The sequence below is a fragment of the Setaria italica genome, chromosome IX, assembly GCF_000263155.2.
Source record: "Setaria italica strain Yugu1 chromosome IX, Setaria_italica_v2.0, whole genome shotgun sequence".
Classification (NCBI taxonomy): domain Eukaryota; kingdom Viridiplantae; phylum Streptophyta; class Magnoliopsida; order Poales; family Poaceae; genus Setaria; species Setaria italica.
This window is the reverse complement of record NC_028458.1, coordinates 21,830,698-21,853,346: the sequence shown is the minus strand read 5'-3', so window position 1 is coordinate 21,853,346 and position 22,649 is coordinate 21,830,698. Positions and strand designations below refer to the sequence as shown.

At 43.6% G+C, this 22,649-nt stretch overlaps 2 protein-coding genes across 16 annotated transcripts; one reads left to right on the top strand and one right to left on the bottom strand.

The window, feature by feature from the left end:
• Window positions 1-2,744: 2,744 nt before the first annotated feature.
• LOC101752979 (GDP-mannose 3,5-epimerase 1) lies at window positions 2,745-6,505 on the bottom strand. Its single transcript, XM_004983135.2, has 7 exons — window positions 6,353-6,505; window positions 4,564-4,980; window positions 4,055-4,148; window positions 3,820-3,949; window positions 3,602-3,734; window positions 3,298-3,505; window positions 2,745-3,203 (listed from the first exon to the last, which is right to left on the bottom strand). Exons 2-7 carry the CDS (start codon window positions 4,977-4,979, stop codon window positions 3,042-3,044), a joined length of 1,143 nt encoding a protein of 380 aa, XP_004983192.1. The 5' UTR covers window position 4,980; window positions 6,353-6,505; the 3' UTR covers window positions 2,745-3,041.
• An 8,153-nt stretch (window positions 6,506-14,658) lies between these two features.
• On the top strand, window positions 14,659-18,597 carry LOC101786839 (leucine-rich repeat extensin-like protein 1). Of its 15 annotated transcripts, XR_001164870.2 has the most exons (7): window positions 14,659-15,345; window positions 15,428-15,484; window positions 15,987-16,202; window positions 16,352-16,408; window positions 16,758-16,948; window positions 17,953-18,022; window positions 18,130-18,597. XR_001164870.2 is itself a non-coding variant. In XM_022823587.1 (3 exons), the coding sequence occupies exons 1-3, from the start codon at window positions 15,019-15,021 to the stop codon at window positions 16,026-16,028; spliced, it is 426 nt and encodes a 141-aa protein (XP_022679322.1). In that variant the 5' UTR covers window positions 14,660-15,018; the 3' UTR covers window positions 16,029-16,139. The 15 variants fall into 15 exon arrangements, 1 of the variants encoding a protein (XP_022679322.1); XR_002676097.1 differs by having other exon boundaries at window positions 16,758-18,022; XR_002676094.1 differs by adding an exon at window positions 16,488-16,589 and having other exon boundaries at window positions 15,987-16,189; window positions 16,758-18,570.
• The last annotated feature ends 4,052 nt before the right edge of the window (window positions 18,598-22,649 follow it).

The window sequence follows — 22,649 nt, the reverse complement described above, 5'->3', positions numbered from 1 at the left end:
TTTCTAATACATGGTCCTTTGATAATTTCTATCCCCTCTATCATGAATGTTAACATGACTGTTAAAGTACCAGCCAAGCTGGTTAGGTGCATAAACCATGTGCCCTAATAGTACTTATCCCCTCTAGCTAGCTTGAATCTGCAGTGCTATATGCATGTTATGTTTAAATGTTCAGTCATTTGGCATACAGGGTTAGTAATTTCCCCAATTGCAATCAGTAATGCTTAGGACTCCTAGATTAGGTGAGCTGAAATCACATAATATGCTGCAGGGGGAATCTGAGGTGGTCCTGGCGATTGATGCTGCACTCGCACCAAAATTAAAGTTGTTGCCAACTCAAAAAGGTCCCTTTCATCTCCCAACCTTTTCAATTCTTCTCTACTGTCTCCACTAACCCACTGTGGCGTCCATCAGGAAATTTGGATCTTTTTTTACAGCACTCCCTCTGCCTTTTGATCCTTGGGAATTTGTCACTGTGATTTGATCTGATTCGTTGCGCACTCCCCACTGAAACCGAAAAGCACGCACGATGAACAAGGAGGGGGGATAAGCTACAGTTGTGGCGCGGCGATTCTTCATTCTTGTGCTGGAATTGACAGTCCGGGGGGTTTGAGGTCGACGTCTATGGTCTCCAGTGGTGGAGGAATCTGAGGCAAATGAGGGAAATGGAATCGGTCTTCCCTGCATGATTAGGGCCTGTAGAATAAAGAGGAAACTATTATTAGCAGCGACCGGTAAGACTAGAGCACCGAGTGAGAAGATGTTGTTTGATTTTTTTTCTTTTTTATGCGTTCCTCCTTTTCATGTACATTAAATCTTATGCCACATCAGCAAAACTATTGATTTGGCAGATTAATTATGATGAGAGAGGAGAGGAGAGTTTCATCCCCACAAAACACACATGGCACACATACCAAGTCCTATGAAACCCAACGAAACTTGCACTGAGCATGTTATAGTTCATGGCATGACATATTTCATCATAGCACAATGCAAGAATTAAATGATCTAAGCTATCTATGAAACTGTGCAATGAAACTGTGCACTGAGAGTGACAGTTTCATTTCATTGAAAAGATGACATGGCATTTTGGTATTAATACGATGAAACTATACACTGAGACTGACTTAAGAAGTTATAGTTGATGGCCCAGCATGATGCTGAGGCCCTCCATCCGTAGTGCGATTTGGAAAATGAAAAACTATATGAAGATTTCATAGGAGGAGAGAAGAGCACATGAGGTTGACGTATGGATGGTCGAAACACAGAGATGATCCTGTTCAACTACTGAGCGACGAGGTTGTTACGATTTCTTCAGTTCCGTATGTACCAGTAGGATTGTAGGTAATAATGCACTAATGTATTGTGCTTTCTATCGACCAAACTCTGGTTGATAGAGAATGATCCCACACCTAGTTATTTTAGAGCCCTCCACCTAATCCTCACAAGACAGGCTATAAAAAATAATAGAAATCCTGAAAAAAGCTAAACACGTCCAACAATCGATGTGTAAACTCAATTGCTATTAGAAATAATAGCCATTAGATCCCATTTTATTTAGAACCAAACCTAAGATAATCTGTATTAACATTACTTACGCATAATATAGAATAACCTAATTAATCGGGCAGACGGGCACGCACGATTACAATCGGCCCGTGAAGAAGAAAGCCAGAGTAACTTTCAACCGAACCGATAGCCTGTTTGGTTTGCTTCCAAATTTTGCTAAGTTAAAATGAGGGCATGTCAAAATCAGAACTCGCCCAAATCAAAGTATGCTAAAAATAGAGTAAGAAATTTGGGTATCACTTGGTTTAGTAACAAAATTTGGCAACCTATTTCTTCAAGAAGTTTCTAGTACCTTGCTATGAATTTGGCTAAAAATATTGGTACTGATAAGTGGTAGCCAAATTTTCCAAGCATGACTTGAATTTTTTAAGCTCTGAATGTTCTTGGCCCAAAACGCTTAGTAGGCCGGTTCGCTATGTGTTTTGGTGGTGCCCGGGTAGGCCCACATGGCCACATTTAGTGAGCGCATTGGGTCCTTATGGCCCGTGTACGCTCGAGGCAAAGGCTCTTTCTGTTGTTGTTGTTGTTGTATCTCGTCCTCCTCCGTATTTGCCCGCCGGTAGGCCCAGCAAACCTTCTCTTTCTTTTCGTTTGTCTTTCTTCTCCCTCGCAAGTCGTAAGCGTAACACGTTCCATTTTCAGCATATGCTATCTTATCCCGTCACCATCTTTGGTAGCCACTAGCCTACCAAGTTATCTTGGACATGGAGGCCGGAAGCGTACGTGTATATCCGGAACCGGTGGGCGGCGTATGACGCCGGCGTGCGACGGTGCTGACCGCTGAAGCCGACGCCGACGCCGCGGGCCAGCACGACACGTCCGGAAAAGCGCAGGGAATATTACTCGCATCAGCACGTAGATCCTCGGCCGCGTGCGGGTGCGGCAAATGGTCCCTGTGTCAGCGTCGAAACCGTCACCAAAAGATGATGGCAGAACCACTAGGCCCAGCTTACGGGCCTGCTCTGCTACAGTGACACGAGAGAGCGATACGCATTTTGTTTCGAGGTAGAATTGTCGGATCAATCTTTCTTGGTTCTTGCTGTTACCGTGTTATTTTCTTTTTCATGTTTCAAGTGGAACGGGTCGTGACTTCTCACTGTGCTCGGTTACAAAGAATTTACCACGCTCAGGATAGCTTGAGAACCCTCTCATACTGGCATACATCAGACAGTACATTCCAAGCCAATGCCACCGACAAGTAAATTGGCGCAGGGCTTATTACAACAAGCCGTATCATACATAGTAACAACGCAAGGAATTTTATTGTCCATCATCATGGGCTAAAGGATCGAGTACAATAATCAAGGTAAACACACACGCAAGTTAACACCAAAATTAATGGGGGTGGTAAATACTGCATAGAACACGATGGTCTCTAAACCCCCAAAGGGGATAAAAGGTATGTTTGCTGCTATAATCTCTCTACTGTCCCAAATCTCCAACAGTTCCGTACGCAGTGATGAGTAATGGACTCACAGGCCCTCCTTGCCGTCGGCAGCACGGAGGGAGCCCAGCTGCACAGGCGCCTGGGTCGACACCACCTTGGAGGACCCGTATCCTGCGATGTCGATGCCCTGGGTCTTCTCCTTCTCGATCTGCTCCTTAATCCAGAAGTACGTAAACCGAAGCCCATCCTACGCACGATTCAGTTTGCAGGCCCGTCAGGAATCGTTCGCAATCTATGCGAAGATACATACACAGTAATATCTAGCAAGATGGTGACACTACCTTGAGCTTCATTGTCGGGGCCCACCCAAGCTTTTCCTTGATGAGAGTGTTGTCGGAGTTGCGCCCACGGACCCCCTCTGGACCAGGGATGTGGTGGATGGGCAGCTTCCTATCCTCAAAGCTCAGGACGATCTCAGCCATCTCATTCATGCTCACCATCTCATCGCTTCCAATGTTCACCGGCTCGCGGAAGTCTGACTTAGTCAATCTGTACAGGATTTGTATGGTGTCATTTTTCACTTCCCCATCTCTATGCAGGCACAGCTTTAGTATGTTATGGACAATATGGAAAGTTGCTGCATACCTGAGAACACCCTCGACACACTCGTCAATGAATGTGAAGGATCGGGTCTGGAGGCCATCACCCCACATCTCAAACCTCTCGGTGGATGTCTGAGCCTTTCTGCAGAAGGCAGCAGGTGCCTTCTCACGACCACCTGTTAGCAAGATAACAATATAGATTGAATTATCACCTCAGCTTTCGGGGAACAATGCTGTCAAACAGATTAACTGCTAATTTACCCTTCCATGTTCCAAAGGGACCATATATGTTGTGGAAACGGCCAACGCGGCACTCAATGCCAAAGTCCTTGGTGTAGTGCTTGCACAACTCCTCAGTTGCAAGCTTCTCCAAGCCATAGGCGTCTTGAGGCTGCAAGGTAAACAGGTAATGGATCAGAAAATAAATAAATGTGAGAGTGTGACTGTGTCTAAAAAACATAAGTGCCATTGTATTTCAAATTTTCAATGAACACACCTCAGCAGGCCAGGCATCAGATTCCTTCAAGCTCACATTTGTGTCAAGCTGTTTGAATTCAGGGTAAATGCATGCACTCGAGGCGTAGAAGAACCTGCAAGACCCAAATGACACAAAATAGTAGTCAGTGAGTTGAATAAGATCATGTGGAGTTCAGACATCGCAATTAAAAAGTAAGACAGGTGGTTTATATATGGAAAACAGAAATAGTTCTAATATACCAAAGTGCCATGTTTCTTTTCCTTTTAAGTTCATTTTGGTGAATGCCAGTATCAACTTAACTACGCACAGAACTGGATTGGATACTAACAGAAAATCCGCCAGCTGAAACTGTACCTAGAGCTTCCCAAAGACTAACATGCATAAGAAATGCTGTTTATTTGTCGTAGTGAGGTTCACTACAAACTCTAATTGAACTCCCTCAACTAGATTAGATATGCATGTTAGAATGTCATTCATGGAGGAGGCCACAGCATTCTGCAGCCATATCAGAAAATGGAGTGCCATACCTCTTCACATCATTGATACGTGCAGCTTCAAGCATGTTGAAACTGATCATGGTGTTGTTGTACATGATGACAGAGTGGTTTGACTGGATGAACCCCATGCCACCCATATCAGCAGCAAGATTGAATACATGGTCGACGCCTTGGGTAACCTTCAGACAGTTGTCCATGACCCTGAGGTCAACAAGGTGGAACTCATGGCAGAACATGTCCTCAGTCATATGCTCATTTTTCTTCCAGTCAGAGGCGATGATGTAATGGCCCTCACTCTTCAGGCGGCGAGCAATGTGTGATCCAATGAAACCACCAGCCCCAGTAATTGAAATCCTCAGCTTCTCACTTGGCCAGTAGGGCTCCCTCTCCAGCTCAGCATAGGTGTACTCACCATAAGCGGTAACGGTCTTCTCGCTGCTCCCCATTCTGTCATTTATTTAATGGCATTTGAAGCAGCAATCAGTAAACAGAACAGTTCAATTAATGCATAAGAATTAGCCGACTTGTCTTTAAATAGTGCTAGTTAGAAACGTTTCGTTAATACTGCAACAAAATTACATGGATCTCAAAAGTTGTATGATTGAAGAGAATAATTGGTAGAAATAGAAAAGGTATATACAACGAGGCGCTCTATCATACACATCAATTGCTAAAGGCCAGCTCATAGATGTATTGCCAACATGTCATGTATATTTCATAAAAAAACAAAATAACAGCACGCTATAAGCCAATCATAGGTTGAGGGAATCTTTGCAGCAAGTCGTGCATGCTAGTGGCAAATAAATATTATCCGATATGGCATCACGGAATCTGAAAATGTGCAGTGTTTAAGCCTCTTAATTTAAGTACCGTTGCCGATCCTTTTGACTTAAATCGTAAGCATGGCCAGATGAATGAAAATAACACGTAGACAGCAACAAGCTCATTAATAACCCAGGTCCTGTTGAGGAAGAAATTCTAAGCCTTTTACTTTCACTCTTGTCAGTAGCCGAGTGCCCAGTAGCGAGTCCAACCATTTCATGAACCGAAAAGAGCAAGGAGACAGAGCACAGAGTTCTTTAACATAACCAGATGTCATAGCAGGCTATGAGCAGCATGTGCACACCCATTTAAAGGATGAAATTATAAGCCTTCTGCTTCCTATAGCAGCAGAGTAGCACCTTACGCAATTGAGTGCAGAAATCAAGCTATAGAAAAGGCCCAAGGATTTCCAGTGCAAGCAGCCTATATCTCTGCAGATATGCCGCTTCAAAAATATCTCTGCAGATAAACAACCAACGTACCAAAACTACAGCGGGACATGAGAAGTGGATCTCGGCAACCCGTGGCAGCGGAAAAGTCAACCGTCATCCTCATCCCCAATCCAAACAAAGAGCCTGCACCTCGGATTTACACGGGGGGAAAAAAGGGCAAGCACCATACTAGTAGGATTCACAGAGCAGGATAGGCGGAAATCGGCCAACGGGACAACCTCGATAAGGCTCCTCCCAGTTTTTTTTTGCCACGGATTCCACTACGGCCTGCTTCGAAATGGGCTAATTACGAAGCTATGGAAAATCCTAAAAGATCTAAAGCTTTTTCCGACACATCCGAGGCTAAAATCTAACCTGCATGCGCGGATTCACTAAGCCGAGAATCACACCCTGACCGTTCATACAGGCGGCGGCGCCATTGCGCGCTATCCCACACGGAGGGGCAGCCATGAATGGTCCAAATCCACCGAAATGGAGCCCAGGACGAGCTAGCGCGATCGAACCAGGAAAAAGAACAGAGCAGGACGAGATCTCGGCGGGTTTACCTCTGCTTTGTCGGCGAGGTGGGCAGGACGAAGCGACGACGAACACGGGGAGGAGAGGTTGGGGGAGGATCTTCCTGTGGCGCACGAAGGCTGCTTATTTATAGACAGGACAGAGGGGGCAAGAGGATTGGGGTTACTGTACTTTTGGGGAGGAGAAGCGATGACAAGTTTCAAAAAAAAAAAAAGATTTTTGTCCCTTTTGGAGTGGACCATCCGTCCATCCCTGCCAAAGGTTTTTTTTTTCAGTGCTTGTGATTTCAGCAGCAGCGGTTCTATTCCTCCAATCCTCTCCTTCGTCTTTATAAAAAAAATCTTTTCCTTCATCCGTATTGTGAGGTATAGAACGACCTCCGTTTCATAATATAATTTAATTTTATCTTAATTCAAATTTCTCTAATTTTAATTAATTTATAAAAATATATGAATATTTATAACACCAAAATTAGTTTGTTAAAACCACAAAGAAATACATTTTACTAGCATATTTATTTGATGTTATAGGTGTTAAATATATTTTTTTTATAAATTTTCCAACTCCTAAGTTATATTTGTTTTGGTTTAGATTATTATATGCACGTAGATATATGAACCTAGACAAGGGTGGAGGATCTACAACATGCAGATCTATGTAGTATTAGCTGTTTTGTCCTCAATTTTGCACATAAAACATGAAGTTAGTGTAGCTGTAAGAGTCTCAACACCCCCTCCGAGGGATCCTGGTTCCGCCCGTGAGTCTAGAAGCAAAAACGACCTATAAATTAAAATGGAGAAAGTAGATTAAAATTAAAAAAGATAGTTTAGGATAAAACAAAACGGACTTGTATTGTATTTTGAAATGGCAGTTTTTTTTCAAAACACAGTATAGACATTGACGCTCCCAAATACGCACGCGCACCACTGCGCTTCAGTATCGAGGGGAATTTTACCGGTTGAGATCCACTCAGTTCCCGAAATGGTAGGTTTATACTACAACTTGTATGTTTCTAGCGTTTGGTAGTTTGCACGTCGTGTATTATTAATGCTGGTGCTATAGTATGAAACTACTACAGTTTACTGATTTAAATCATGCGTTGCTTGAAGTTTTTGCAGGAGCCTGATGTGCTCGTCACCTTTGGCTTGACAGGTCATGAATTCGGAGCGGTTACAACAGTTATCGGATCTGCAAGCGCTTAAGATTGTCATTTGATATGCCTGTACTTATACGGTGTACGTTTCGAGAAAATAAAGAAAACTGCGTGCGTCTGATCTTACATACAGTTAAAACACGCGGAGGGAGACCTTAAAAAACTCCGGCCCCCTTTTATTTTTCCTGAAACGATAAAGAACACAAGTAACCTTCAACAGTGAAAATCTCTACAAGTAATAAGGAGGCGGGCGCCTGCGATCTTTAGGTCGGCCGCTAGGAGATAATCGCCGTCGGATGTCTTCATCCCTTGGCCTCCTTCGTCCTGCCGAGGATGTTTACGCGCCGTCCGATCCAGTAACCCTCACGCACGACTAAAGCCCCCCACGTCGTCTCGGCAAGTTACTCGTCTCTGCAAGCCGCAAGTCCGGTGCATGTTATTTTTATCTAGGATTCTAATACTGAAGACATCTGGCTTCTAATCTATACCTGAAATGTAAGTTTCAATGTCCTTGCATAGTCTCACTCATAATATCCCACAATTAAAATTCTTTGTGTGCAACTATATATAGGGCGCGTTTGGTTGGTCGCACCAGGCTTGTCCAGGCTCCAGCGATGCATGTTGCCGTTGATTGGTTGCCTGCGTGTTGGCCAGAGCCTGGCTCAGCGCATGCAAAAGGCACCGGTGAGCCTAGCTCCCGGGAAACGAAAATGAAATCCGTTTCTCGCCGGCCAGGCTCGCTGGATGCAGGCAGCTGCTAGCTAATCATGATATTTAATAGGTGATTAGCATATATTAAGTGAGATTAGTGTTTTTTAAAAGTGATTAAGATTTAATGAGGTAAAGTAAGAACTATTAAAATATTTTACACAATATAAATATCATAATGATACTTGGTTGTAGTATTTTATCTCATGCAATATATTCTCGTGCGAGCAACCAAACAACTTCTATTCACGATCTGACCAGATTAATGCGTGCAACCAAACAAACTTATGTTGCATTCGTTGAGCCTGGCTAGCGGGGGCCTGGCTCCCAGGTACGAGCCAGGCTAGCCTCAGCAACGAACCAAACGCGCCCATAGCTGCTCGTCTCATTCGAGTTATTAGCATGGATATAAATTGGGATATTGTCAACTTGATTGGGTGTATGCTACAATTACTATTAAGTATATGGATCTGGTCAAAGGTAATGCTAGAACTGCGGCTAAATTATTTCATTTTGTGCTTCTTTGAATCTTGGTGACTGATTGACAAATGGTGTGTTCAAATTGAACCATGGGATTGCATCACACTAGGTAGCTAATATACGAATTGTAAGTGTTAAACAAGGACCGGACCGGACTGGGCAATGCATAGCTGCTAATTATTGCACTTTGTCCAAATAGCTTGTGAATTGCGATTTCAAATTATGTTTAATTTTTACTTCTCATCTTGGTTCAAATTCATATCATGTTGACAAAGCAGTGGTTACATTGGTTTTGGAATGGTAATACAACTGGAGGAAGGCCGCTTCAGCTTAGTCTGATGGAACAGAAACCATTGCCAGGTTTTGCAGGTGCAGGCACAGTGCCGCTCCACGGAGAAAATAACTTCAGACGTATCTGACATGAAGACTAAGCAATCATTTCTTCAGAATTATCTGAAAAAGAATTGGACGAGAGCAACTTGCAGCAGCGACTTATCGATAACTATGTGTTGTAATGACTTTCAAAAACTGCCATTGAAATCCAAATGGTACTTATTTTGACACTAGCAATTCTGTAGCGAGGATTCGGAATTTCAGCTATAGATCCTAGAATAGGTTAGGTAATGAGATAGTGCCCATGAAAATAGGTTGTTCAAAATGCAACGTATAGCCCTTTGCTTCCTGTAAAACGATCTGGTTCACATGTTATATTTTGTTCACTATCAGATAAACTAATAGATTAACTATTTTAAATAGGTATAAAAGAAAGGTATTATCAATTGAAGATATAGGTCTATTCTCTGCGAATGTTTTTTATCCTGTTTGAATGAATTCAGGTCATATTCCCAGTTGGGTGTACACAGTCAGAGTGCTTCTAGCGATTCAGAGGCTCATACAAAGAGCAATTTTGCCGATGATCGAAGAACAAAAATATAAGAATTTGAACATGAAGCCAAGCAACAGACAAGTTGAAACGTTTCGAAAGCCATTTGCACTGCGGATCGGCTATCCTGGACAGTAGTACCACTCTCAAGCTGTGCATCCGCAGATGCGTCAAGATCTTGGCCTCTTGGGGAAAGAAAAGCCTGCAAGGTTTGGCAGATAGAATTAAAAACTTAAGAAACCACAAAACTGAGCTAGCAGTACTATTAGCAAAACGATCTAGCATTCAGAAAAACCTACCAACATTACGTGAGTATTTGAGATGTACATGATCCATCTCTGACATTGAGTACTTGTTAACAACAGAAATATACATTTTTCTTTCAGTTATTTTTTTAAGCTAACATGCCTTATTCCTTCTCATTTTTCTTTCAGGCCCCCTCCTCACGTGTAAGCAGGGTGGTGAAATATGTCGCGAGTATTTAAATGAATACAAGCATGCTGTAATAAAAGGATCACCGTAAACTTTAATGGGTTCTGGTCGATAGCATCACCTAATTATATTACTCGCGTATATATTTAATTGTTGTCCCGTTGCAACGCAGCGAGCACTCACCTAGAAGATTCATGAGTGAAAAGACGCAGCCAAGCGGTGAGCCGGTGAGGACTGCGGAGGAGAAATGGCTGGCTGCTCCTACCTGCCGTGGTGGGCCGCACGTCGGCTTGCGACGTGGTCAGAGTGGCGGCGGGGCAGCGGGCTATGATGGAACAGAATGGTGGCTTCGTGGGAGGTGGGCAGGTAGTGCACGAGCGCGAGTGGCGGCAAGTGGGCCGCGCCGCCTAGTATTTTACTTCCGGCGAGCGGCGGCCACGCGACGAGGTCAAGGTCTTGCCACGGCTGCCGATGCAGCAAGAGGCACCCATGGCTGTGGGCCCGATCACCGTATCGCAAGTTTATTCGGAACGCGGCGTTCTCACGTAAAGAGGCTAGCGTCATTGTAGCGAGCTCCTCTGTTCTTTGTTTCCAACGGAAATGGCGGACAGAAGCGCTGACCTGAACAAGGGCAAGCAAGCATTCCTCCGTCGCCTGTTTTCAACACGCAAGTTTCGCATGGACGACGATAGATGCATGCAGCAATCGCACGCCACTCCGCTGAGCGTAGGTTTGCACGGAGTAGGGTTTTTTTTTTTAATAAAAAGGAAAGCTTCGTAGTTACTGCACCTTTTTACTTACACTCAGTCAACTGCAGTAATAAATACCCGCAGCACTTGAAAGACCCGCTACGGGTTGACGAAGAGTTTTGAAATCAGTAGGACAGATCGAGTTGAAAAAAGTAGCGTGCCGTTAACAGTCGAGGATCAGGAAATTAAGCTTCTTGATCTCTTTTAAAATCAGCAAAGCTATGCGTAAGGAAAAAGTTAGTGGCTAAGCCTGGTACCAACAGTTTGAATATATCACTTCTTCAAAAAAAAAGTTTGAATATATCATTTCTTTAAAAAACAGTTTGAATATGTCTGTTTTGCATTTTCTGATATACCATTCCGATACTTTTGTATGAGAATGTTGCGATAGTACATTTGAACGAGTACATTCAAAATGTTCAAAGGCACAGAGAAAATTAATCAGAAGTAGGAGAACTAGAAGAGAAAATAAAAGAAAAAAGGCCGGACCTCTCAGCTGTGCGACTGTTTTTATTTTTTTTATTTTTTATTTTAGCATTTTGCAAAAATATAAGCTGGCGATAGGGTCTTACCGCCGGTCCAGCCGGCGACAAGGGGTACATCCCTCCACACCACACTTTTAAAAAATCATAACTAATTCGTATCAACTCGGATGGAGATAAACTTTATATAAAAATTGTAGATCTCGACGAGATCTATAACTTTATAGTTAAAACTTTTTTCATTTGATGTTATATTAGTGCTCAAATAATTGACACAAGTTTTAGATCTAAAATTCAATTTTTAGATCTGAAACTTGTGTCGATTATTTCAGCAATTAAATGGCTCCAAATGAAAACAGTTTGGACTACAAAGTTATAGATCTTGTTGAGAGATACAATTTTTATATAAAGATTATTTTTATCTGAGCTCATATGAATTAGTTATCATTTTTTGAAAGTGTGCTGCCCAATTTGAGATCTAAAAATTGAATTTTAGATCTGAAACTTGTGTCGATTATTTGAGAATCAATATGACATCAAATGAAAAAAGTTTTAACTAAAAAGTTGTAGATCTCGTCGAGATCTACAAGTTTCATATAAAGTTTATCTCCATCCGAGCTGATATGAATTAGTTATGATTTTTTGAAAGTATGATACAGAGGGGTGTACCCAGCCGGCACGAAGGCCCAGCGATAAGGTCCAAAGTTTTGCAATTTTTTTTCATCCAACTATATATTTATGCAAAATCGAAAAAAATATATAAAAATAAAAAAAATTCAGCTGTGCGCTGGGCGCCTGGGCCTCTCCCGCTAGTTGCTGCTGCGCTGGCTTAGGCTTGTTTTCAGGCTAGCAATGGGCTCTCCGGACTCCGATCTCAACGGAGGCCGCACCACCATATTTCTCCAGCTAAAAAAAAGCGACGAAACTTCGCAGTACCGTGCTTTCGGTCCGCCCCCACTACTCCCACCGGTTTTTCCGTCCCCTCCCCGCGTTTTTTTCCCTCCCGTCCATCCTCCCTCCTCACGGGGAAAAATTTTCATGGGAACAGTTCCCAAATCCTTCTCCGCGAGGACCCGTCCCAGATGGTTGCCGCGTGGCCACAGAATGGATCTGATGCAGTGACCCCGCCTAGCTCTCAGCTTGACGACTCGACTTCATCGCACAGGGATGGACGCGGCTCGCTCGGCCAGACTCGAGAGCCGCTCGCATCTTGTCGGAGGCAACACTGCCGCCTTGGTTCGCTGGAGTCGCCTCACCTATTGGCGCGTTTCCCTCGTTCGGCCACGCCAAGCTCCACCTCCACATCCCTGCTCCTTCGTCGCCGTCGTGTTCATTGTCCTCCGCCATCTCCGAAGCCGTCGTGATCCGCCATAGATACCACCTGCCCCCTCGTATAGTCGTATGGCCGTGTCAAGAGACACCTCCACTTCCCTCCTCTCGTCCGGCACCGTACCCTCGTCACCACATCAAGATTCAAGAGGTACATAAGGTTGAGCAATTTGTTAGGTTCTCCAACTATTCAATCCCTATTCTTACCATTCAATACAGTTAAGTCCTTGTTTACTTCCCTCCAAACTCCCAACTTTGACACTATGCAAAAAGAGGATTCCCCATCACATCAAACTTGCGGTACATGCATGGAGTACTAAATGTAGATGAAATCAAAAACTAATTGCACAGTTTTGTTGTACTTTGCGAGACGAATCTTTTGAGCCTAATTAGTCAATATTTGGACAATAATTCACAAATGCAAACGAAACGCTACAGTGTCGCATTTATGGCAAAATGCCAATTTGGCAACTCCCAACTTGGGAAGTAAACAAGGGCTAACTCAGTACAATCTGTCAGTTAACTCCATGTAGCATTTTTGTCATTTGCCTATAAATGCTCCTCCCTGTTAAAAGGGATGGACTTGGACATGTTCTGTATCGAATCATTGAACTGGTAAATCCTAGAGTAGATAATAGTAGTCTTGCCGTTTGTTTTTCCCCTCTTTGCTTTGTTCATGACACAATTGATGTTATCTTGAGTTGATGCAGACCAGAGACAGGTCGATGAGTAAACTGTGCACACACGGGTTGATTAGCAACTGCTGCTTATGTTTTCTTGGGATTGAAAGGTAGGGCTATTGCATGTGCAATTGCATGCTTATGCTTTCTTAGGTTTGGAAGGCAGGACTATTGTTCACTAGTAGAGAATTGGCTTTCCATACGCCCTTTTTTGTCCCGGTTTAAAGTTGGCCCGGGACAAAAGATTCACCAACCGGGACTAAAGCTCGGTCACAGGTGGGGGGCTCACCAATCGGGACCTTTTATCCCGGTTGCAAAGGCTAATGGGAAAAAAAGACCCTGAGAGGCCTTTTATTCCGGTTTGAAACACCAACCGGAATAAAAGACCCCCCCTTTTATCCCGGTTGGTAACACCAACCGAGATAAAAGGGTCAAGAGCCTTTTATCCCGGTTTGTAATACCAACTGGGATAAAAGGGGGTCATTTATCCCGGTTGGTGTTTCAAACCGGGATAAAAGGACCCGCAACGACGAGTTAATACAAAAGGATAGTATCCCCTACATAGTCAGATGTGGTGTGTAGGTGGGATGGCAAGGAAGCTACGCGCGAGGCTGGAGGTTGTGGGTTCGAATCCCACGAACCGTGCACGCGCAAATTTCGCGTGAAAAATCGCATGACTTGTGGGGGGGCCTGCCCGGGATAAAAGACCCCCCTTTTGTCCCGGTTGGTTTATCCCGGATGCATTTTCGGGATCTTTGCACCCTACCAACCGGGATCAAAGTCCAATTCTCTACTAGTGGTTGGATGTAGGTTATGGATTTTCCTTTATAGTTGATTTTGCAAATGGCATTTATATTGTTGCATATCGATCAAGTACGTACTATTTTATGAGCATTGCTTGAGCTTTTATCTTAGAGCAGGATTTGATTCGTTGCATATCGATAATGATGACCAAAGAAAAGAATGAGACACCCTACCTGTGTAGTCTCTAGTATGCTCCCATCGTGTGCAAGGGAAGGCACAAACAGCTGCGTAGGCAACGAGTGGAGATCCTTGTCTTTCTCCTGACTCCTGCCATGGCGATTGCTACGGCTGCGACGTGAAGAGGCTTGTGATTTTTTTTAAAAGCTGAAGAGGTTTGTGCTGCCATGGCATCTGCCCTTCCTCATCACGATCTATAATCGCACGAAGGTGATGTTTGGCTTCGGACCGCATGGGGTGAGAAGGGGCTCCAGATGTTTGGAGCCAGATGAAATTCCACTTATGAGTGATTGCTGAGCTGAGCACGTGGGCCAAGTGAGCCAGCGCGAGCTTCGTGGTCGCGACCGTCGGATCCATTCCGTGGCCACGTGGCAACTATCGGAAGGGGATCCTCACGGAGGAGGATTTGGGACCGTCCCCTGGAAATTTTTTTTCCTCCTCACGACTCTTCTCGCTCTTTTTTTTTCTCGAGCCGCCGCCGCCGCCCCTCCTCCATAGCCATGCCCGCGCCGCACCCGTCCCCCGTCCTCTCCGCGCCCGGCGGCCGGCGAGTCTAGGGCACGGGCTCCGGCGACCGACCACCACTACCACCACCTCCTCCTCCGGTTGCCTCCGGCCTCGCCTTCCCCCTTTCCCTCCCTCCTCCCGGCTGGAGGCTCCCTGACGGTCTGTCCCCACGTGGTGCGACAACTCATTGCCAGAGGCCATGGCGGCGGCGGCGCAGCAGCGGGGGAAGGCGGGCGGTGGCGGGGTGGATCGGCTTCCTCATCCAGGTCCTGCTCCAGATCCTCCGGGGCACCCCGTCCCGCGCCCAGCTCATGGGCTTCGTCGGCTTCCGCTACCCCTCCTCTCCGGGCCCGCGGCCTCCCTCTCCAGTTGCCGCGCTCGTCGTACAAGCCCTCGCCGGGCCACCCTGCCCCGTCGCCGTGCTCAGTGGAGAAGCCCTACCTCCTCCGCCTGATCCTGCCTGCTTCCCCGGCCTTCTCGTGCTGCCGCCGCCGCCTCCTTCCGCAGGCGGCGTCTTGGCCTCACCCACCCCAACCTCCCTCGACTCCATCATCCACGCGAGGAAGCAAACCCATCCTCCTTCGTATTCTCTGGTTCATCAGCGCCAAACAAGAGCATATCGTCCGGACATCTTCAAGGTATGTGAAGTAAAGTTCAATTCAATACCAGTTGTAGATGCTACAGTGAGGATGTAGGAGATCCTAATTTCTGAAATTACAGTCTTGGACCTCAACAATGCATTGGTCGAATCTCACAGCCATACCTAGGAAACTCAAGGTGAGGTGATCCTGTAACCTTCCAGCACGCAATGATTTAAGCTAAGGTCCTGATTTTCTTTTTGGAAAATTGACTGCACCTGCACCTTTGCCTCTATCAATCTTGTGTGCTGAAGATCCTTATGGTGGCATGACTAAATTTCTTTTGGTTAGCTTTGTATGCTTGAGATAAACGGTGTTACTGTTCAAGTTAGTTTAAATAATTCGTATTCTAATCTTCAAAATTTCAACATCTAACACTGGATTTTTAGTTTGATCTGCTTCTTGTATGTCACAATCACGTTGTATTATGATATATGTTATTTCGATTCCCATGTATTAAAAATATCGTTTTCAAAAACTCTGCTTTGAAATGTTCCTGACATCAAAACACTTCCTTATAATATTAGTTTTTATGCATTTACAAATGATAAAAATGGATCTAGAAAGCAACAAATTGCAATGCACATTGGTGTTGGAATTGGCCATCTAACAGTGTTTAATAATTCTTTAAAATTATCCAGGAAAATTGCTTGCTGTTGCACCACCCACACCAAATGATATGACATGCAGCCACAAGATTATCCAAATCAGTTCTTTAAGTGACATGCAGCCCCACCCCCACCAAATGATATGACAGTGAAGCAAGTTGCTGACAAATTGGCAAGTTTTGTTGCCAAAAATGGGAGATAGTTTGAGAATATCACACGGCAGAGGAATCCTGGAGGTACACCATTCAAGTACGACTGCACTACTTATTTTTCTCATAAACTCTGTTTTACTTTTAAATTAGAATCTGACCTTAATAAATTATTGATATAAATCTTGGGTTATTTGCATATTTCTATTTGACAAACACTGTCCTGACTACAAGTATTACGAGTTTCAGCTTGCTGAAGAGGAAAAGGCTCTTGGTCGATCAAATGATGCTAAGCATCAAAAAATGGTTTGTGGCACAATTTTTTTATTTTTTATATTTAAAAGTTCTATAAAAGTCTTGATGCTATATACTCTTGTTAATGTAGCATTGCAAGCTTCAAAGCACCAAGTGGTCCGTATAGAAGCTCATTTGAACAAAAGTCTTAACTATCAGACAACTGCATTAGCTTTGTATGGGGCATATGAGGGTAATTTGATTTGTTGTGTAAACTTTAAAACATAATTTTTTTTATTTATATAGGTTTTCAACGGTATTAACTCAACCAAATTTTGGATATGAAATGTATGACCTTTATTTCAGAATGGTCCATTTATTATCTGTTTTCTATTTTGTTAATTCATTTCAGAACCTGTAGGTTCCACTCTTCCGCCTTTGCTGTTGCAAGAGTGTATGGTGTGCCTTCAATTGCGATCTCGTTCAATTGGTGAGCATGCCTTGGACTGGGAGATGTTCAGGCGTTGGCATGATGGCTGTTCCATTGCATTTAATGAGCGGCTGAGCAGAGAAGATCGAGCCATGGAAGATGGTTTACCAGGCTTGGCAAATGTATGGTTTGAGAGAGCACTTCAAACATTTTCATTACGTAATATCATAACACACTAGCTTTTGTCCTAATAGTTATTTGTGAGCTACCATGGTCATGGCAACAGTATTTGTGCTTGAAGGAGTAGCAGAATTTATTCATGTAGTCAAGATGATGAGCCTGATCAGAAGCAACATTTAATGAAGCAACTGCATAACTACTGTTTGAACTCAGTTTTCTAAAAATCAGAAATGCCATTTCTTTTTCTTTATTTTTTCTTCATAATAAACAGCTGGGAATGTGTTTAAGCTCTTACTTTAGTTTTCTTAGGTTCTTTCTCTATATAAATGTCAGCCAACATTTACAGGTACCAATGCTTTGTCGAGGTACACTGAAAAAAAGAATCATCTGACTGTTACATAATGTGGTCTGTAACTACATGGCTAGAGACCCCATTTGTTTCTTGTAATATTGCCTGCATAAATAAATTGACACTCAAGTTGCATGGGGAACATCTAATGGCGATAATTGCATATTCTGAAGCTTCCTTGTTCTCTCTGAACTCTAAATCCTGGCTATTGCACCATGCAGTATAAAGCATGGAATGGATAGTTGGATACAGAAAGAGCCACCATCAGAACAAAAGCCATGAGGATGTCAGTCAGATTAACCAAGGACTCATTGGCCTACTAGGAGCTAAATAGCTTATCAAATGCATGTAGCCAACTGTGGGAGCTCGATATGAACTGTCTCCTTCCTGCTAAGGACTACAGAATTGGTTGTCAGGGGGAAGTAACTTTATCAGAAGGGTGATATGACACATGTTAGTTTGTTGAGCTGGCTAGGCGATGATGTGCTAAGAAAACCCACTATGACATAAGTAAACAACATTGCAACACTAGCTTATATGAACTTATCTAGGTCATGTATTTTAACATCTAGATTGCTTAGATAAATAGATAGAATGATGCTTTAGGACAGATATAGTCAAGTACTTGTACTTAGAAGACAATGTCTTTTATTGCAGGATGACTAACCAAATGGCAGGATATGATTTTGGTTCTTCATACGCTTTTCCTGCGTGAATTCATACCTGAGTTCAGTCACTTGCTTTTCCCATATAGTTAGTCACAACTCACACTGTGATACATAGTTGAACAATCCTTTTCCTAATTCTCTGTTTTACATCTTCAAATTGATACAGGTTAGCAAAGTTGTGCAGGCTGGCCTCACGGCTGCCTCTTTTTCAAGTCCTGCACTGGTGTGATGCTAAGAGCCGAGCACAAAGGATATACATGTGATGGATGATGTTTCCCTCAATAATAAGGAGAGGGTATTTAGTTCCTTTTCTTCCTGCATATAATATTAGATAGAGAATAGTGGATCATATATATCTTCAGTATATCACATGAATCTCCTTGCATGAGATTTTACTTAGCTCTATGGTAGTTCAAAATTTTTTGTATAATCGGAAATATTGCGGAAGCTTACTTGAGTTTTTCCTTGCAAATACTATTTTGGACCCTTTTAGCTCTATGGCAGCCGAATGGGCATTCAGCTACTTTTGATGTGGGGTATATTACGAGGGTTCATATGTAGGGTCCAATAGTGGCTTAGATTGATCAAAGGTGTCTCTTCTACCGAAGCACATATATATTTTTATAAAACTTCATTTTAGACTAAGTGTATACCTTCGTTGCTACATTATTATTGTCACGTTGAATGCTATATGTATTGCAATATAAATTTTTTGTTTCCCGTATCAACGCACGGGCACGATCCTATGAATGCTATATGTATTGCAATATAAATTTTTTGTTTCCCGTATCAACGCACGGGCACGATCCTAGTTGAACTATAAAACCTCACTGTAGTTGAAGAAAAATCTATGCAAATAAAATGATTATAATGATTTTGGTGATTAATGATAACATAGCTATTATTATTAATGTGTTTGCAAGATGTATCTTTGTAGGTGTTTTATAGGTTCAAAGGATAAATTCCAAAGCCATCAAAATGAGAAGAAAAAAAGACCTATAAGAATTTTATGACATTCAAATGATCATAAAAATCCAAAAATGGTAATGAAGTTGGGACAAAAACACGTGAAGAATTGAAGTGAATCCTGCTAAAAATAGTGCACCGACGTAATCAATGATTCATACGACGATGGCAGGGAAGGTCACCGAAACAGTCGGTGACAATAGGAATAGCAGCAGGGTCAAGGCAGGTGCGAGCACTATGACCACTGACTCATTTGGTGTGAACAATGAGCTTCACTGAATCAGCCTGTGAGGATCGGCTCGATGACCACTTACTCATTTGGTGTGAACAATGAGCTTCACCGAATCAGCTTGTAAGGATCTGCTCGGCTTGCTATCAGCTCAAATTCGGCTCTGGAAGTTTTGAAGTTTATTTGTGGCCTCATCACAATGACCAGAGCAGTGAATCCAAAAATGGTAATGAAGTTGGGACAAAAACACGTGAAGAATTGAAGCGAATCCTGCTAAAAATAGTGCACCGACGTAATCAATGATTCATACGACGATGACATAGAAGGTCACCAAAACAGTTGGTGACCATAGGAGATTCATACGATGATGACATAGAAGGTCACCAAAACAGTTGGTGACCATAGGAATAGTAGCAGGGTCAAGACAGGTGCGAGCACTATGACCACTGACTCATTTGGTGTGAACAATGAGCTTCACCGAATCAACCTGTGAGGATCGGCTCGGTGACCACTTACTCATTTGGTGTGAACAATGAGCTTCACCGAATCAGCTTGTGAGGATTTGCTCGGCTTGCGATCAGCTCAAATTTGGCTCTGGAAGTTTTGAAGTTTATTTGTGGCCTCATCAATCTATACGGTGGGAACAATGACCAGAGCAGTGAATCAGTCGGTGAAGGAAGGCAGGTGAAGACCATGGCTCAAGGGTCATCGACTTATTCAGTGATGCCCTACACATGTCATTGAATTAGTCGGTGTTACATGTGGGGCTTGAGCAGTAGCAGCTCAACGGCTACCTGGAAGTATATCATCGACCCATTTGGTGGTGGCTCTGAATGACTTGGCGTCACAAGTTTGGTGACTGTTGGAGCAATGGCTAATTTCTTATCTTGGGGCTATTCATACCCATTGCTCGGCCCTTTCATGCGTGTTAGAGCTTGGAGAAGCTCTAGGATTGTATTCCACGTATATGCAAGTGCTATATCCACCAAAGTGCTCAAGAGAAAATTAAGACTATTAGCATTAGGCTTAGGTCTTGATTAGTGCTAGTTTAGATCTATTAGCCCATTGCTTTAGGGATTAGCCATAGCATAGGTCAACTAAGTTATACAAGGTATATACGCACACAGAGTATGTACTGAAGCATGGTCTCAAGGCATACATGAGAGTATATAAACCTGTACTACGATAGCAAGGGTATACGACTAGCATACGAGTGTATAAGCTTAGCACATCAACACAGTAAGGGTATATATCTAACTCATGCATATAAGAACCAAATACAACACTATATAAAGAAGATGAATACTTTGAATAGAATAAAGTAACCTAGGAATATAAGATACAAGAGCCATACCCTAGACTCCAAGAAGACCTGGAACCTTGAAGTAGAGCTACTCTAGCCTAACTCCACTAACTTGGAAACTAAGAGGGAGAGAGTGATTCAACTTGTGGTGTGTGTAAGAATGGAGGGATGCCTCTATAAGGCTCCAAGAGGTGGTTCTGCCAGAGAATCTTCGGGGAATATGATGTAGGGGCCCATCAACCGTCGCCACGTGGAAGTTGGAGACAAGAGGAGGCAATGGCAGTTCAGCCGAACCATGGGTTCGGCCAACCCCCTGTGGGCCTACCTCGCAACCGCCTTTCTCCAGGTGACTGCCTGATGGGTTCCAATGGCGGTTGTGTGTGTTATCCGGTGGATTGAGGCGGTTGTGGTAGTTTGTGGGCCCTTCAATCCATGTGATGCAAATGTGGAAACCTCCCATTGGTTAGAAGTGTGTTTCTTTGCTCCATAGAGTGTGTTTTCTCCATCCTTTTTTGTTATTTCACCTGCAACCAAATAATCTCCAAGGACAAGTGGAACTATATTATTCGAAATCAAATATGCATGTAAGAAATGCCAATCCTCCTTTATTCTTGAGTATATTAACAGTCATATTTGGTACTTAATGACCGTCAACAAAGAGTAGTGAGGAGCATCCGGGAGAGGTTAGGCGGAGATCCACTTGCGCGTGGGGAAGACCCGTCGGCTATAGTACGGAGTTACTTGACCGTGGATCTGATCCCTTGTGCGGGTAATCAGTCAACCTCCCTACTCTTGGTTTGGTGGGGTATCCCTTGAGAGGGGCTCCAACAACGAGAACTAGTAGAAAGTTTTGCTTTCCGATACCTTGGTAAAAATCGTCGTGTCATTGTACCGGGAGTTTACCTTCTCCACCTTATTTACCTTCCGTATTTCTTATTACACTTACATTCTACGTTTATCTTTTCTAGAACTGCCATGTGTAGTTTATAGGATTGGAACCTAGGGTGCAAAACTTTTTTACGGTAGAGATAGCAACACATAGAAAAACTTACTGCACATCTAGATAGAATTTGGAATAAGTTTCTAAATGTGTTTGGAGCCTTAGCTTTTATAACACCCAATTTACCCTCCTCTTAGGGTGTCACGGTCCTTCAACCTTGTGGGAAAACAAATCAAGACACGGATCGGGTGGCAGCATATTCGATTACAGATGATATCTCCAAAATACTCCCTGTTGGTGTTTTAGACCGGCAACCCGCCTAGGGAGTACCCTAGGTGGTCTTTTATGCGGTGAGGGTCGTCGAGAATCAAGGAATCAATGGTGACGCAAGGAACACGATTTAGATAGGTTCGGGCCGGTAGATCACGTAATACCCTACGTCCTGTGTGTTGGTTTGTATTGATGTATGTTCTGGTCTTGAGGATGATCTGTTGAGGGGGGTCCTTGCCCGGCCTTATATACACGGGAGGGCATGGTTACAAGTTTGAGTCCTAGTCGGGTACTATTACAGAGTTCTACTCGGTATTGGCCCGAGTAGTTTTTCCATAAACATACAAGACTAATCCGAGAAGGATACGCCCATCCTCATTCTGATCTTGTCCGAGTACGTCCCTTGGTGGGCCATCCAAGGCCTACTCGTGGACCTGGGGAGTATGCTCGTCAAGCCCCCGAGTACTTTGTAGTCGTGCGCCACAGTTTTGGGCACTGCGGGCACTATCCGAGTAGTTTAGTCGTAGAGGTTGTAGACTGAAGTGCCCGAGTACTGTCGTGTGGCTGGAAGATACTCTTTCTGCTCCTTGTTTGGAAGATACTCTTTCTGCTCCTTGTTTCCGTCCCGAGTAATTTTATATGGTGGTGCGATGTCAATCGCACTCCATATGGAGTAGCCCCCGAGCCTTAGGTTGAGTTGAAGAATCAGGCTTAGGGTCAAACCAGCTTTTGTCCATTTTACCCTTGGAGATCTTGGGAAAAGAAAAAACTGACCAACGGGTATGGTACCCGCAGCCCCCGAGCACTTAGGCGATCTTTGTCGTTGAAGTGGTTAGCAGCCCGTTGAATAGAGTAGCCGTTGGGTGTTTAAGGCGATTAATACGCGATTAATCCGTCCGTTGCGCAACTGACGCGTGGAAACCGGAGCTGGCGGAGATAAAACTGGAAGGCCCCCTTTCGGTTGTTGTTACGCCGTAC